This window comes from Cricetulus griseus, chromosome 3 (assembly GCF_003668045.3).
Source record: "Cricetulus griseus strain 17A/GY chromosome 3, alternate assembly CriGri-PICRH-1.0, whole genome shotgun sequence".
Classification (NCBI taxonomy): domain Eukaryota; kingdom Metazoa; phylum Chordata; class Mammalia; order Rodentia; family Cricetidae; genus Cricetulus; species Cricetulus griseus.
In genome coordinates, this window is record NC_048596.1 from 43,636,593 (window position 1) to 43,652,675 (window position 16,083).

The following is a 16,083-nucleotide window of genomic DNA, read 5'->3' on the forward strand; positions in this document are numbered from 1 at the left end:
ATATTTCATCTATAATACACATATACATATATTCTACTGAGCCATTTAGTGTTTTTCTTATGTACATGTGTTTAGGGCAGACTACTTGGGATTGGATCATTTATCAGGGGTGAAAGCCATATATGGGTGGGACCTTGTGAAATTTCCCCTGTCCATTTCCCCATGTTGGATGGTGTTGCAGAATGTAGGTCTTGTTTACACAACCATTTTGTTGAGATTTCATGGGTACAGCTTCCCTGTCACATCTAGAAGACACTTTCTAGCAGCAGATATCCTGGTCCTCTGGCTCTTATAATCTCACCCCTCTTTCTCAATGTTCTTGAGCCTTTGGTACAGAGGTTGTGTTGTAGATATACCAGTTAGGGATGATTGCCCCATGATCTTTTATTCTCTGCATTTTGACCAATTGTAGATCTGTACAGTACCTGATGCAAAATGAAGCTTCTCCAAGAAGTATAATGAGAGCTATGCTTATCTGTGAGTGTAGTCTTTAGAATGTAGTTAGAAAGCTGGGCGTAATGGTGCATGCCTTTAATCCCAGCATCTGGGAGGCAGAGGTAGAGGCAGATGGATCTCTGTGAGTTCGAGGCCACCCTGAGCTCCATGGTAAATTCCAAGACAACCAGATCTACATAGTGAGACCTTGTCTCAAGCAAATAAGCAAACAAACAAACAACATAAAAGAATGTAGTTAGAAATCATATTGGTTTAGGACAATGACAGTAGCAGGCTGTGCTCTATGGTCTATAACCTCTCCAGCCACAAGTAGTTGGCTGGGTTTACCATACCAGATATAAATTACTTCCTATTGAGCAGGCCTTAAGTCCAATTAGACAGCTATTGTCTGTAGGGGACAGTGTAAGCCAAGCCTGCTAGAAGCTGGCTACAGGAAAGCCTGACCACACCCATTAGGGTGTGGTCAAGGTGAGGTCAGGATGATGAGAGATAGGGTTTAAAGGGACAGACAAGGCACATGGGAGTCCCTTCTCTCTGGCCTCCCTGCCTTGCTGTCACTGGCACGCTCTGGCTTGTGTTTGGCTGGCGTTTATCTAATAAAGGATATCTTAACCTCACTGGTTACAAAGCTCCCACATTAATTGGCTATCCCCAAGATAATAATGTCGCTACTGCACATGGGGCTATCTTGCTGGGCTGGTCATTGTTATGGTTCAGCTTTCTCCTTTGGCAACTTGCATTTGACCTTCTGATACTATGAGAGATAGTCCTCAAGGAAGAGACTTCTAGCTCAGTTTCAGATCATATCCTCCAGGTCATGTTTCTAAAATACATGGTATCTTCAGCAATAGAGTCTAATCTTCAATTTCTGGGAGGCAACAATAACCTATATGGTACCGAGGAGTCTCTTAGACAGCCCTGACCAACAACTTAAAAAGGAGCTTCCCTTGCCTGGGATTTTTGTTAGTGCATGGCTCTTGAGGGGAACATTATTTTAATTCCATTCAAGCTATACTGACCTGCATGCACACTTGTATGTGTGCATATACGTGCACACACACACACACACACACACACACACACACACACACACACACACACACCAATAAATAGACAGTAATAGGCTCTTGTATTACTTTATGTGTGTGTGTGTGGTGTCTATTAAAGTAAAGCTTATAAAATATAACATTTTCCTATGGTTTTTCCAAATACCCTTAGTGGTATATATCTTTCCTCCTACTCCTCTCTCTCTCTCTGAATTATCTTCCCTCCCTCCCACAAGTTCAGACCCTCATCCAAGTTTTCCCCCTCATAGTACCTGTGTCCTTTTAGATCCTTCTCCAGAGCTCTTTCTCTCCTATACCGCCATGACTCTTTCTAACCCTCCTGGTTTTTGCAGCTCCTTTGGGTTACATACTAAAGTCTAAAGATTCAGGAAAAAAGGGCCCACAAATACAAAAGAAAATGCAGTATTTGTCTTTCTGGCCTGGTTTATCTTGCTCAGTATAATAGTTTCTGGTTCTATGCATTTACATGATTTAATCACAAATTTCATGATTTGATTTTTATTTGCATCTCAATAATATTCCAGTGTGTCTATGCATCACATTTTCATTTTCTATTTGTTGGACATCTAGAATCTTTCCATGTCCTAGCTATTGTGACTAGAGCAGCAGTGAACCTCGTTGAGCAAGAACCTGTAGTAGAGAAGGATGTTGAGTCCTTTATGCCAGGGAGTGGTATAGCTGCGTCATATAGTAGATCTACTTTTCGTTTTTTGAGAATTCTCCATCTTGATTTCCATGGAGGCTGGACCAGCTTTCAATCACCAACAGTGAGTGATGTTTCTCCTTTCCCCATGTCTTCACCAGCATTTGTTGTCAGTTGTTTTCTTAATCTCAGATGACATCTCACAGTAATCTTAATTTGCATCTCCATGATGGCTAATTATGTTGAAGATTTTAAAGGTATTTCTTTAAAATTTTTAGTTTTGGGAATTCTTTTGGGAATTCTGTGTTCAGATCTATAGCCCATTTTCTTAGTTGGGTCATTTGTTTTCTTGAATTTTTTTTTAATCTTTTGAGCTCTTAGTATGTTCTAGATATTAATCCTCTGTCAAATGTACAGCTTTCCAAGATTCACTCCTACTCTGTAGGCTTCTTTCTTGTGCAACTGATTGCTTCCTCTGGTATACAGAAGCATTTTAATTTTATAAGATCCCACTTGTGAGTTGTTGGCCTTAATTCCTGGGCAAATGAAGTCCTATTCAGAAAGTCTTTTCCTGAACCTACATATTGTATAGTACTGGCAGTTTTCTTCTAGAAATTCCAGTGTTCTGATTTCATACTGAGGCTTTGGGTCCTTGTGGAGTTCATTTGTGTGCGGGGTGACAGGTATGGATCTAGTTTCATTCTTCTATATGTGGACATTCATTTCCCCCAGATCTTTGAGAAATGCCTCCAGCATCCCCACCGGCACTATTTCCCACAGCTCTGGAAGTTTTTACACCTGAAAGATGCAGGCCACATCATAGCACAAGTCCAAGATCATAGAACGACTGTGTGTCGTTGTCTTCGTTAGGTTTTTATTGCCGTGAAGAGACACCATGACCACAGCAACTCTTATAAGGAAAACATTTAATTGAGGGGAGTCATTTACAGTTTCAAAGGTTCAGCCAATTATTGTCATGGCAGGGAGCATGGTGAGGTGGCATGCAAGCAGAGCTAGTGCTGGAGCTGAGAATTCTACATCTTGACTCAGAGGCAACTGACTGTAACACTGAGTGAAGCTTCAGATAAAAACCTCAAAGCCCAAGCCCACAGTGATACAATTTCAATAGAAAGTGTGTGCCGGATTAAAGGTGTGCCCTCCAGCCTCAAGGTTTGGATTATAGGTGTGTGACATCCAGCCTCCTCCAACAAGACCACACTTCCTCCAACAAGGCCATGTCTCCTAATAGAGCCACTCCCTCTGAGTTTATAGGGCCCAAATATATTCAAACTACCACAGTGGCCTTCTGTGCCAGGCTTAGATTGTTAGATACTGGGGATGCACCCTGGCTGGATGGAGAGAGGCAAATGTTATCCTAGGCCAAGAGGCTCAGAGAGCTTAGAAATGGGCTAGCCCACTACAAGAGTGATGAATTCTTTTCATGGATCCCTGGGGATAACCTGCCTTTTCCTCCTTTCCTCAGAGTGTATGCCTAATTTCTTCCTATACGATGACACATGCTATGAGTCCTGTCCCAAGCACTTCTATCCCGACTTGCACCAGTGTGTCCCCTGCCATGAAAATTGTTTGGAGTGCAAAGGCCCCAAGGAGGATGACTGTAAGGCCTGTGCTGATACTTCCAAGGTTCTCTACAAAGGGCTGTGTTTGGATATGTGCCCTGAGGGAACGTACAAAGATGAGGCAGATGATGAATGTAAAGGTAAGGATTTCCAGGCTGCATGACCGAGCAAAGGTGGCTGGGAAGCCTGTCTACACAAAGCGTGCTCTAGGGCCACCATAGTACCCAGTCACAGCTCTCAGGACACCCCTACCCTTCCCGCCCAAGGAAGCCAATTTTGAAAGAGTTCTTTTTTGTTGTTTTCTTTTGTTCGAAGAGGGTTTAAACAGGGTTTCTCTGTGTCTTAGCTATCCTGGAGTTTGCTCTGTAGACCAGGCTGGCTTCAAACTCACAGAAATCTGCTGGCCTCTGCCTCCCCAATGCTGGGATTAAAGATGTGTGACACCATAGCCCTGGCAAGAGTTCATTTTTAAAATGCATCATTCATAAGCTTTGTGCATGTGAATCTAGCTATTTACAGATCACAAGGCCTTTCTAATGGCATGTGCCCATCCAAAAGGATTCCCCATGTAAAGGTTTCCAAGAGCCGGTGAGCTTTTAAAGGGTGCTCTAAGTTGATAGTGGAAAGGCCACATGCTGGTTTGTGACCTTGCTCATAGTGATGAGCGACCATGTCCCCAAAACCCTACAAGTCTCCAGGAGAAAGGAATTCATTTCCTAAAAGGCTGTCCCTACCTTAACTGTCTCTCACCATCCTCTGCTTGGCTGCCATACCTGCAGATTGCTTCGAGTTCTGCCGGAGCTGCTCATCAGCTTGGACCTGCCTGGCCTGTCAGGAAGGCCTGACAATAGTGAATGAGGTCTGCAAGGCACCCAAGGAGTGTGCGGCTGTCGAGTACTGGGATGAGGGCACTCACAGGTGCCAGCCGTGTCACAGGAAGTGTTCCCGCTGCTCAGGGCCTGCCGAGGACCAGTGCTATACCTGCCCCGGAGAGACACTTCTTCTCAGTGAGTTGTAACATATGTCCAAGGCCAGCCGTGCTGTTCCTCTCTGTGTGAGCCTGCAGGACATGATGGCTGATGCCCAGTGGCTGTTAACTTCTTTCTGTCCTTTTTAAATTTTTCTTTACATTTCTTTAACATTTTTCAAACCTACAGAAAACAGACAAGGTGGGATGGTCAAAGGAACACACTACTTCACACTTCACACACTACTAACTTTCATCTTCCACCCTCCCCGTGAGCCTGCCTGTGCTAAGCCACAATCTACCTTTTTCCCTGAAACACTGAAGGGTAAACTAGACACACTTCAGTCTCTTTCCTGTGAACATTTTTGCTCTATGTTTCCTAGCACAGGGACAATTTCTTACACAAGACAGGACATTGTCAGCACTAATAAATTTGCATTGACACAACGAGCAATGGCTCAGTGGTTTAGAACACCTATTGCTCTTGCAGAAGACTCAATTCCCAGCACCCACCATGGCTCACACTCATTGAAACTCCACTGCCAGGGGATCCAATGCCCTCTTCTGACATCTGTGGATTCAGGCACACATGTGGTACACATACAGAGAGGCAGATAAAACATTAATACACATTAAATAAGTCTAAATTTTTAAAAATATACTGTTAATATTAAATTGTCCCAGCTGCCCTTTAGGACATGGTTCGGGACAAGGTCTACATGCATTTAACCTTTGTATCTTGGAGCCTCCTTGCCCAAAGAGAGGATGTGTGGGAGCCACAGGTCAGGCTTTCTGTCAAAACAGACTCTTTTCCTTCTTCAACAGACACGACGTGTGTGAAAAGCTGCCCAGAAGGCTACCACACTGACAAGGACAGCCACCGCTGTGTGCCCTGCCACAGCTCTTGCAGGACCTGTGAAGGATCTCACAGCATGCAGTGCCACTCCTGCCGACCTGGCTGGTTCCAACTGGGCAAAGAGTGCTTGCTGCAGTGCAGGGACGGGTAAGGACCTTCTCATTCTGCAGCTGCTCCAGAAGGCAATGAGGAAAGGGGGCCACTGTAAAGCCGCCCTGCGAGTAGGGAGCAAATATGAGCGAGGCCACACAACACAGGGCAAGAAAAGGAAGAAATAGTGTGTCTCCATGAGAAAACACACTAAGTCAGATGGTCCCATCAGACCAAGTGACTAACCATCCTCAGGGCCTGGCCTCACTGATAATCCACAGATACTTGCAGTCCCACTACAGAGCGGTTCCTCCTCCCCTCAGAATGACTACATTAATGACCCACATGCATTAATAGAGGTTCTTTTCCTTCAGTTTTAGGATATGGTATGGTTCTGCATTAATGTGCAAAACCTAAGCAGTACAGGTGGGACATTGATTGCACAAAGGGAGCAATTTCAGTTACCATCTCCATTTACACCCCATGGACTCTGCAACCTGCCAGCCCTCCACAAATATCCAACCTCCACAATCTGCAGCTTTGGTTCTAAACGCAACCTTGACGCTGATATGAAGTGCTAATACAAAGCAGTTTGTGAATAAGAACTTGATTATTTTTCTGCTAAGAACAACTGCTGGTGTGTATATCAGGTCTGGTTACAAACACTCTAAGAAGAAGGCTTGATTGGGCCATGCCCTCCTCAGCATCCCACACCCCTTCCCACTCTTTCCCAATTAGTAACCTGGGGCCCTGAGGGGTTCCAGACCCAAACTGAAGGACCGTCCCTGGATGCTTTCACCCCAATTGGTACCTTTCTTCAGCCCTAAATGGTGTCTGCATGTTTCATTTATTTCAGTGCTGTATATTGGCTCATGTTTCTGCAAATCTCATTCATTCACTCGTGTAGTCCACACAGGTCAGTGTAAGAGCACCTGGTATGCCTGGATAAGCTGAGTTAAAGCCCATACTTTATACTTCAAAGGCTTATCCTTGTCCTGGCATCTCCTCATCAAAAGGAATTTAAGTTCCTGGAAGAAAAACAACTCTTGTTTTTCATGTGTGCCACCACACACGAAGCACAGAGTCAATGCCTCAGTGATTTGGGGCAAGTGCTAGCCATGAGCATTAATGGCGACACGCCACTGCCAGACAAGGATCATGAAGATACAGACATGAGCCACACAACCTCTGGAGTCCTTCAGACCTTGATCTGATCTGGAAGGCATCTGTTCACCCTCAGCAGATGCACAGTTGTGTTATATTGGGGTTGGCAAATGAGGCTTTTCATACCATCTCCTATTTGATATTAAATAAGTTCTCTTAATGTTCTAAGCCATATATGTTTTGAATCTGCAATCTTTGGGATGACAATATAAGCTCGGAAGGTTTTGCAGGGGATGCTTTAGCCAGCCCCTAAGCAGGCATGGCTACAGCATCCCCTACAATGGTAATTTCCCACATTAAGGTATGCCTTGAGAATTAATTTAAAAACCCACAACTAACACAAATATACACGATTCATAGAGTCCTAGTCACTAGTATAACAGCTTTCTAGTGTTTAATTGTAGTGCTAGTAATAACTCCATGTTACAAATAAGGAATATGAAACACAGAGATATTGAGTGACCCACCCAAGGGCACACAGCTCATTACATTAGGTGGTACTGCTTGGATTTGAAAGCACACTTGTTCCAGAGCCTAAGCTTCTAACCATCACATTCTGGTTCATTTTCATGTTCAACGGGATGAAATGTTTCTGAAGTCCCTAGGGTATCATCAGGTACACAATGGAGCTTAATGAGTGGTTGTTACTGCTAACATGTTGACTCTCCAAAAATCCTTCCCAAGGGATTTACATCTGTTTTATAAAGGCCAGCATCAATCATATGGCCTCATATTTAAAAATGTTTTTAAATTGAGAAATTAGAAGATCCATCCAGAGGTACACTTTAAATTGCCTTTTGAGCTGGGTGTAGTGGCACATGCTTGTAGTCATTGCCAGATCCTGCTACAGCCTGGGTTCCGGTCCTGAGGTAGAGAAGGGGCATTGGTTCAAAGAAATGAATTATCCAACCACCAGATGAGTTTCACACAAGTGGCCAGCCCCGAATAGCTCCAGACATCTTTATTTATAAATCAAAAACAAGATTGTTTTCCATACAAACAAACAAGTTTTTCCCATTCTCCAATGTTAACCTTCAGCAAAAACAAATATGTTGAATATGGTTTTTCCCAACTTTTACATCAAAATGTCTTTAAACCAAAACAACACTTACCATTTTGCTAGCTTGGCGAAATATCGAGCCAGGTGCATCCTGTCTTTACAAAACTAAAAGGTGATTGACATAGGCACGTACTTTCAAGAATAGCAATCTCATTCAAAACATTTTTACAGAGATAGGTCTGCTCTGCTCCCATCCTGTCAGCACTGAATCAGAACAGTTCCTGGGGTCTAGAGTGACAGCTGGCAACCCTAGACAAGAAACCTGAGAAGCATCAGCTCCCAAAGAATTTTAGGGAAAATTATTTGAGAAAAAAAGGGTTTCTAGGAATGATCACATCTGTCTCATGTATTATGGACAAAATGACACTAAAACAAACAAGAGAATCATCAATAGTAAGAGAGAGAGGAGAGCATGCAGGCTTCAAGATCCCAGCAGTACTCTACACTGTCCCAAAGTCCTTGCCAAGTGAGACTGTCTCCATGGGCTTAAGTGAGACTGTCTCCCTGGGCTTTTGCCTCATCTGGAGACCCATCAGACAAGCACTCATATACTGGTCCAAAACTAGGCCACACAGCTCCCGACAAGTCATAGCATTTGAAGGCAAGATATTTGCTACAAATTTGAGGCCAGCCTGGACTACAACAGGAGTTCAAGTCCAGTCTGACTATACATAGGAGATTCAGTCTATTCAAATGATGTTGGAGGATGGTGATGATGAAGATGATGATGATGATGATAATGATGAAAGGAAAGGAATGCTCTTCCATCCAGGGTGTGGCTCAGCAAAGGTTAAAGTTAAATCTGGAGCCGTCAAAGGAAGAACAGGCAGTGGCAGTGGTGGCAGAGAACTGTTGAGCCACAACCGTGTGTGACTTTGGCCTTATCATAGGTGCTTCCGGCTCCATGTTCACACACAGCCGGGGCCTGGGGAGGGCTATAACACTCAGTGTACAGGAAAGAGAACCCACACTTACTGGATTCATTAGCATTTTGGCAATGATTCCATGAGGAAGGTGGAGTGAAGAGACCGAAGAGGCCAGGCCTGTGAATAAACCCTGTCTGACACAGCCCTTAGTTCAAGCAGAGCCCATTCAGCCCTCCACATCCTCGGCTTCCACACTTGATTAGGGACTGGAAATATTCAAAAACAATGCATCTGTTGCTGAACACATAGCTTTTTACTTGTCATTATTTCTGAGCCAGTATAGCATAACAACCATTCCCGTGGCATTTATCACTGAGTCACTGAGAACCATTTAGAGATAATTGAAAGCATAAAGGAGGAGGCAGGGTTAATACAGACACCGTGCCGTTTTATACATGGGACTTGTACACACACAGTGTTAGCATCCAGGCACACCTTGGCCACGCCCCTTGGGGGACCTGGCAGAGTGCATCACCCCTACACACATGGTAGGCAGTACCCGGGCTCTGTACACAGGTGCAAAGGGCCCCTTTAGGAGACAAGCTCTGCCCACTCCAGCTCTCTTTACCGCTGCTTCTCTGAAGAGGCAGGGAGGGGTTTGCCTCTCTCCCTTTCTCTCTCTCTTTCTCTCTTCCCACATCTCTCCTCTCTCCTCTCCCTTTCCCTCCTCCCTTCCCTTCCCTTCCCTCAGTAAAATTGACAAAAGCTCGGTCTGCATGGTGTTTGCCCCTCACTAGCTGAGGTCCCTCTCTTGCCATTTTATAACACATGCCAATCCTCTCAGAGACTGAGTGTGTCTGAGATTTGTATATCTTTGCTCCCCTCCTCATTTCAGATATTATGGAGAAAGCGGTCGCTGTGAGAAGTGTGACAAGAGCTGCAAGGCATGCCGGGGCCCACGGCCCACAGACTGCCAGTCCTGCGATAAATTTTTCTTTCTCCTGCGCTCCAAGGGACAGTGTCACCGCACCTGTCCAGAACACTACTTTGCAGACCAACACGCACAGACCTGTGAGAGGTGCCACCCAACTTGTGACAAATGTGATGGTGAGAATATGCAAATGAGATGGAAATTTGAGGGGTTTTTCCTTCCTGTTTATTCCCTCTCTCTCCCTCTTACCTTGTTGCGGGGGGGGGGGGGGGGGGGGAGGTGCCCCTATTTCCCAACTTTTCCTCAGGCTTCTCCAGCATTAGCACACTCTCTCTCCACTCTCCACTTCTGCAGCATCCTTGCTGCCTTCCAAATTTCCTGTCTATCAAGGTTGATAATACAGAGATCATTGCTCTATTCCTGCTCCCAACTTCCTTCTCCACTTGTATGATCTCATCGCTCTGAATAATCCCTGAGAAAAACAACTTAAGGGGAGAAGGGCTTGTCTCAGCTAGTGCCTGCAGAGGCTTCAGTCTCCAGTCAGCTGGCTGCACAGCTGAGGACCAGGCAGAACACCTTGGTAGCAGGATCTTGTCATATAGCAGAGAAGATCAGCTCCCAGCAGACAGGAAGCAGGGATGAGTTAAGGGAAGAGAAGCAGACACACTTCCAGGGCAGGCCCCAAGCACCCTCCTTCCTCCGACTGACCCCACGTCGCACCCTCTCTCTCCCTCCTTCATCTGACCCTACTTCGTACCATCTCCCTCCTTCTGCTATCTGACCCTACTTTGCACCATCTCCAAACAATGTCATTAGATTGTGAATCCATCACAAGCTCCATCCACCGATGAAGTCAAGATCTAATTGGCTCCCCAGAGTCTGTCCTGTGGCAAACATGAGCCTGACGATGGAGACATTTCATATTCAAACTGCAACATACATAGCACTTGTCTAGGGAAAGCCATTCGTGTTCATCAGTTTAGAAACTCCCCAAGACCTCTGCCTCAAGCTCTCCCAAGATCCAGAATTGTTTTCCTGGTGACCGATGGTGCCCGAGATCATAAAATCAATGTCGGTGGGACCACCATTCAACCACTGCCTGGGGCAGCATATTGACGCTATCCCTGATATTACTCTGCCCCTTACTTCCTACTGAACCCACTTACCTACAACACAGATGAGTTTCAAGACCTGTGGGCCCTGTCCTAAGTATCCCTCACATCAGATGTCCTTCTGGAGTCTTGCTGTGCTCATTACATGCCCAGGATCCCTTCGCAGGCCTTTTGAAGCAGCTGGCAGGTCCCTGTGGCCCTCTGTTCCCTCCTGCAGGTTATCCTAGCACAGCCATTCTGAAACTTCAGTGTGCCCATTTCCAGGAAAGATGGCCACAGTGAAGCTATGTAAGAGATGGTAGTGCACATTCCTGTTCCCCTTTTCAAAACAGCCCTGCCTTTCTCAGCCCTTCTAGATACATTTCTAACAGTTCTTAGGATATTGATTGGCATCACATTATTTTGTATTATCCTAAGTTTAACAAAATAAGGACATTTTGTGCAAGTATATAACGAACATACTCCTCTTCCATATGATGTTATCACACCTGGGTAGAGATGCAGGCCAGGTTTAAACACATGTCCTTCAACACATGATGCCTGTGCCTTATCCTCTTCAGTATTTCCTACCAGAATGCACCAGCAAGCTCAGCTTCCGTTTTTAAAGGTCATTGCTGGGGGTGAGGTGGGGGGGGTGTAGAATAGATTTTTATGGGTGGACTGAGGGGGATGGGAATAGGAGATGAAATGAGGAGGGGTAAGGAAATAGGGTTGAGGGAGGGGTTATGGGGAGGAACATCTGGGAATGAGGGTCATTTGAGGGATGGCATGAAAACCTAAAGCAGTGGAAACCTCCTAAAATATATAAAGGCCATCCTAATAACATTTCCTAATAATGGGGGAGATGGAGTTCCAACCCACGGAAATCCTCAAACAACTTGCCAAGACAATGAGTTGCTAACCACAAACTGATAGCTGGGTCCCACTGCTGAGGACAACACCCTCATGACTCATTGAACATGGAGAAGTTGAGCTGATGCCTACATAGAACCTTTACCCCTATGTCCTAATATCTTTAGTGTAGGTAGGTACTCCACAGGCTACCAAAAGAGAAATGTAAACACCAACCCAGTCACAAAACCCTTGATTTACAATCTGTCCTGCCTGCAAGAGATGCTAGGGCAATGTGGCCCAGAACTTATGGAAGCCAACCGATGTCTGATTTGACTTAAGGCCCACTACATGAGACAGAACCCATATCTGACACTGCTTGGGTGACCAAGAACCAGATACTAGACGTCACAGAGACCCAAAGTAAAGCCAAACACAACTATTCTTTTTTTAAAAAAATGATGACAGAAATCTTTCCCTATTCAGATCCCCTAATTCAATCTTAATTCTTATTCCACACATTCTAGAGTCAAGACCCACCTACAACTACACGGAACCACTAAGCAACCGACTAAAATGCCACTCTCTCACATGTCCCCCTGTGACCTAGTTCCCCTTTCTCAAAAACAAACCCTTGGGGACTCAGAGACCCAGCTTGGACATCATCTTAGAGAGCTAGTCTTGGTCCTCCTGGCAGGCTTCTCCCTCCATCCCAATTCTGTAGTTTGACATTTCGCCAAAGCTTTTTATGTGACCTTTTTCCAGTGCTGAGGCAAGCATACTACTTACCACGGAGTTAGATTCCCAGCCTTCCATTACACTTTAATTAAATTTGTCCACCTCTCCAACTGTGAGCCCCTCCAGCAAGAGCAAAGATTATCAGGGTTGTATGGCATTCATTGTGTAGATCTGCTCTTTTTAATATAACACCTGATAAATGTTCCCTGAGTGTTGAGTAAGGAAATGAATATATAGGAAGTAAATAATTCCTTTTTTTCAAACTGGAAAATGTTGTTTCTCCAGCCTTGCCTCTGAGAAAAATGCAGCTGAAGATAGCCTTGAATTTTTGATTGTCCTGCATCCATTTCCCAAATTTCTGGAATTACAGGCATACACCAGCATGGCCAGTTTATGAGGTGATGGGGATTGAACCCAGGGCTTTGCATATACTAAGCAACTACTCTGCCAGCTCACCTATGTCCCCTGTCACCTGGCAGAATGCACTCAGGCAGTCTCCCTCCATCTGGTCTCCCCAGGGTTCCATGTTTGCATAGTCTGCACAAAAGTGCAAAGGACCCCTTTAAAAGAAAGAGCCCCCCACTTATGCGCTCTTTCCCCCCTCTCCTTTCCTGCTGTTCCCCTAGGGCACACAGGACTTTTCCTGTCTCCCCCTTCTCTTCTGTCTTCTCCCCGTGTCTTTATCACTCTTTACCTTATTTTCTGACCTCTCCCTCAATAAAACTTTCAATATGAGTCACGTCTACAGGTCTCTGTTTCCCCATCTGCCCGCCATCTATCACCTGCCCCAAGACTGCCATCCTCGTGGTCCCAGCTCGGGACCCGGAACCTGCTACCTGTGGTCCCAACCCATTATTCTTTATTCCTAACTGCCAGCCCCATTCTTGTTGTCCTTAGCTTTGATTAATCTGTGTACTGTAAAATGAGTTCATCCTGAGCTCATTTTGAATGGGAGAGTTAGATCTGGGTTCTCTACTCCTCTTTCTCTTCCTTCATACTTACTTTGTTTGTTTGTTTGTTTGTTTATTTGAGACAGTGTCACTCCATGTAATCCTGGCTGTCCTGGAATTTGCTGTGTAGACCAGGCTGCCTCCTTACTTCAATTAAGTAAAAGTAAACCTACCTATCTCAGAGTTATATTCTCGGCCTTACATTACATTTTAATTAAATATGTCCCTCTTTCCAACTGTGAGTCCCTTCAGCAAGAGCAAAGATTATCTGGGTTATATGGCATTTTGGAGCCCTGCTCTTACTTTAATACAACACTTGATAAGAAAATGAACATACACAAGAACATTGAAAATGGAAATGTACCTGCAATAAGACAGTATTCATAAATAAAAATTAATTTTAATGGAAGAGACAAAAAAAAAAAAAACAAAGCAAATGAACTTACAGAAAGTAGCATATTGGTGGCTGCTGAGTGGTTCCGTGTAGTTATAGGAGGTTCTTGACTCTAGAATGTATGAAATAAGAATTAAGGCTGAATTAGGGGATCTGAATAGGGAAAGATGTCCATCACCATTTTTAAAAGACTAGTTATGTTTGATTAGTCTTTAAATAATAAAACCTGTTACTCGGTTTACTCCACCCATGTTTCCACCAGAAACTCCATCCAGACTAGGATAGTCCATTTTTCCTGGAGATGACATTCTTGATAGTACAGATCAAATCAACAAACCAATTAGCTCAGTGGGGGAGAACTTGTCTGTGACAGCAGAGTCCCTCCCTAACATTTAAGCCCTGAGCCTGGGCTTTAGTTCCAGTCTCTTGTGAAACACTTTTAGTTCCTGTTATGGTTTTTAAAGAAGATGGAGGGAAAGGAGGAGGAAGAATAAAGGAGAAGAAAGAGAGGGGGAGGGAGAGAAGAGAAGAGAAGAGAAGAGAAGAGAAGAGAAGAGAAGAGAAGAGAAGGAAGGAAGGAAGGAAGGAAGGAAGGAAGGAAGGAAGGAAAGAAGGAAGATACATCTGCCCACTTCTTGCCCAGGCAGGGCAGGCAAGTGCTTTATTCCGACACTGTGCAGTTGTGTTTGCTTTCTGGGTTGAAGAGACTTCATCTAGATAGTTTAGCCTAAATCTCTTTTGTTGTTTTCTCTGCTGTTTGTTTTCCCATCTCAGTATGCTTAGAATGTATCAAGCTATACAAGAATTTAAATTCACATGTGAGATTTATTTCTAAGACAAGGTCCCAATATATAGCTCTGGTTGGCCTGGAACATACTATGTATATCTGGCCTTGAACTCACAGAGATCTGCCTGCCTCTGCCTCCTGCATGTTTAGATTGAAGGTGTATATCACCATGCTCAGCAATGCATTTTTATTTTATGTGTACAGGTGCTTTGCCTTCCTGTATGCTAGTGTACCAAGTGCATGCGATGCCCACAGAGGCCAGAGGAGGCATAAGATACCCTGGAACCAGAGTTATAGGAGGTTGGGAACAGCCAATGGGGTGCTGGAAATCAAACCCCCACCCTCTGGAAGAACAGCCACTGTTCTTAACTGCTGGGCCATCTCTCCAGCTCTACATTTAATTTTTTCGTGTATATGTGTGACTAAGGGTTAAACATTGTCTTAGAAGATTGTGTACTTAGCTAGGTGGTGGTGGTACATGCCTTTAATCCCAGTACCCAGGAGACACAGACCAGCCCAGTCTACAAGAGGACAGCTAGGGCTACACAGAGAAACGCTGTCTGGAAAAAACAAAATACAAGAAGAAGATTGTGTACTAAATTTTTGTTCAACCTCATACTGCTAACTCCAAAGCCTAGAGTTCTTTAGTACTCTTGGGGGCCAGAATCCCTACACCTGGTTGAAACCAGCAAAGACCAGTCTGATCTAGTTCAGGGGTTTTGTGTGTACATACACTTATTTGTTTTTCTTTCAGTGTGTGTGTGTGTGTGTGTGTGTGTGTGTGTGTGTGTGTGTGTGTGTAGACCATGCAGATTTTGACCTCACAACCTTCCTGCCTTAGCCTTCCTAGTGCTGGAATTATAAGTGATTGTCACCATATTTAGCCGTTATCATCAGTGTCATGGTGCATATGCATCTACTTATTCCCAAATGCTTTTCTTGACTCCATTCCCATTCCTACGCATGTCAAATTTCTGAGTATCTCACATGAGATGTCCAACAGATTCCCCAAACCTCTCATTCCATCCTCAGACCACTTTTTCCTGTATCTTGATGAATGGCTCCATTATGTTCCCCATTGTCTGACACTGGAACCTAGAATTATCCTTTTCTCTCATTTTTTGATTGTTTGTTTGTTTTTCTTTTTTTATGCAAACTGCACAAGGCTTTATTATAGTTGTTTAACGAGCTAACGCCATGTTAGCTCAGGTCTTTCATCCACCCACCATGGCGGATGGCTAGGAAAGACAGCTCAAAGCGTCTACATAGAGATCTTATAGGGCAGTGTAAGGGGAGTGTCTAGGGGTATGCACAGATTGGTGTGCCTCCAGGCTTGGAGGGTTTGCCCTGTGTTGATTGGTCAACTGGTTGTTATAGCCCATAGGCCCTCCCAGGGTGGTTGCTTTGCTCTGTGCGTCATTGCTGTGTGCTTGTCCGTAAAGCACACCCAGAGCCGTATAGCATAGCACCACCAGTTAACTTCTGATTAGTTCCTTGCCACGAGGCAGGCTTCTAACCTCCTAGTGACTAAGACAAAGTCAGGCAAGCATGTGCTAGGCTGTTATGGCTGCTGAAAAGGGGAGCTGGTCCC

The 16,083-nt window shown here is 44.6% G+C and overlaps 1 protein-coding gene across 1 annotated transcript in view; it reads left to right on the forward strand.

The window, feature by feature from the left end:
• The window catches only part of LOC100762283 (proprotein convertase subtilisin/kexin type 5), a 421,198-nt gene that overhangs the window by 391,445 nt on the left and 13,670 nt on the right, over window positions 1-16,083 (forward strand). Inside the window, exons 32-35 of the mRNA XM_027406556.2 lie at window positions 3,650-3,886; window positions 4,526-4,753; window positions 5,539-5,716; window positions 9,645-9,856. Coding sequence (XP_027262357.1) covers window positions 3,650-3,886; window positions 4,526-4,753; window positions 5,539-5,716; window positions 9,645-9,856 — 855 coding nt within the window. The remainder of the gene's footprint in view (window positions 1-3,649; window positions 3,887-4,525; window positions 4,754-5,538; window positions 5,717-9,644; window positions 9,857-16,083) is intronic.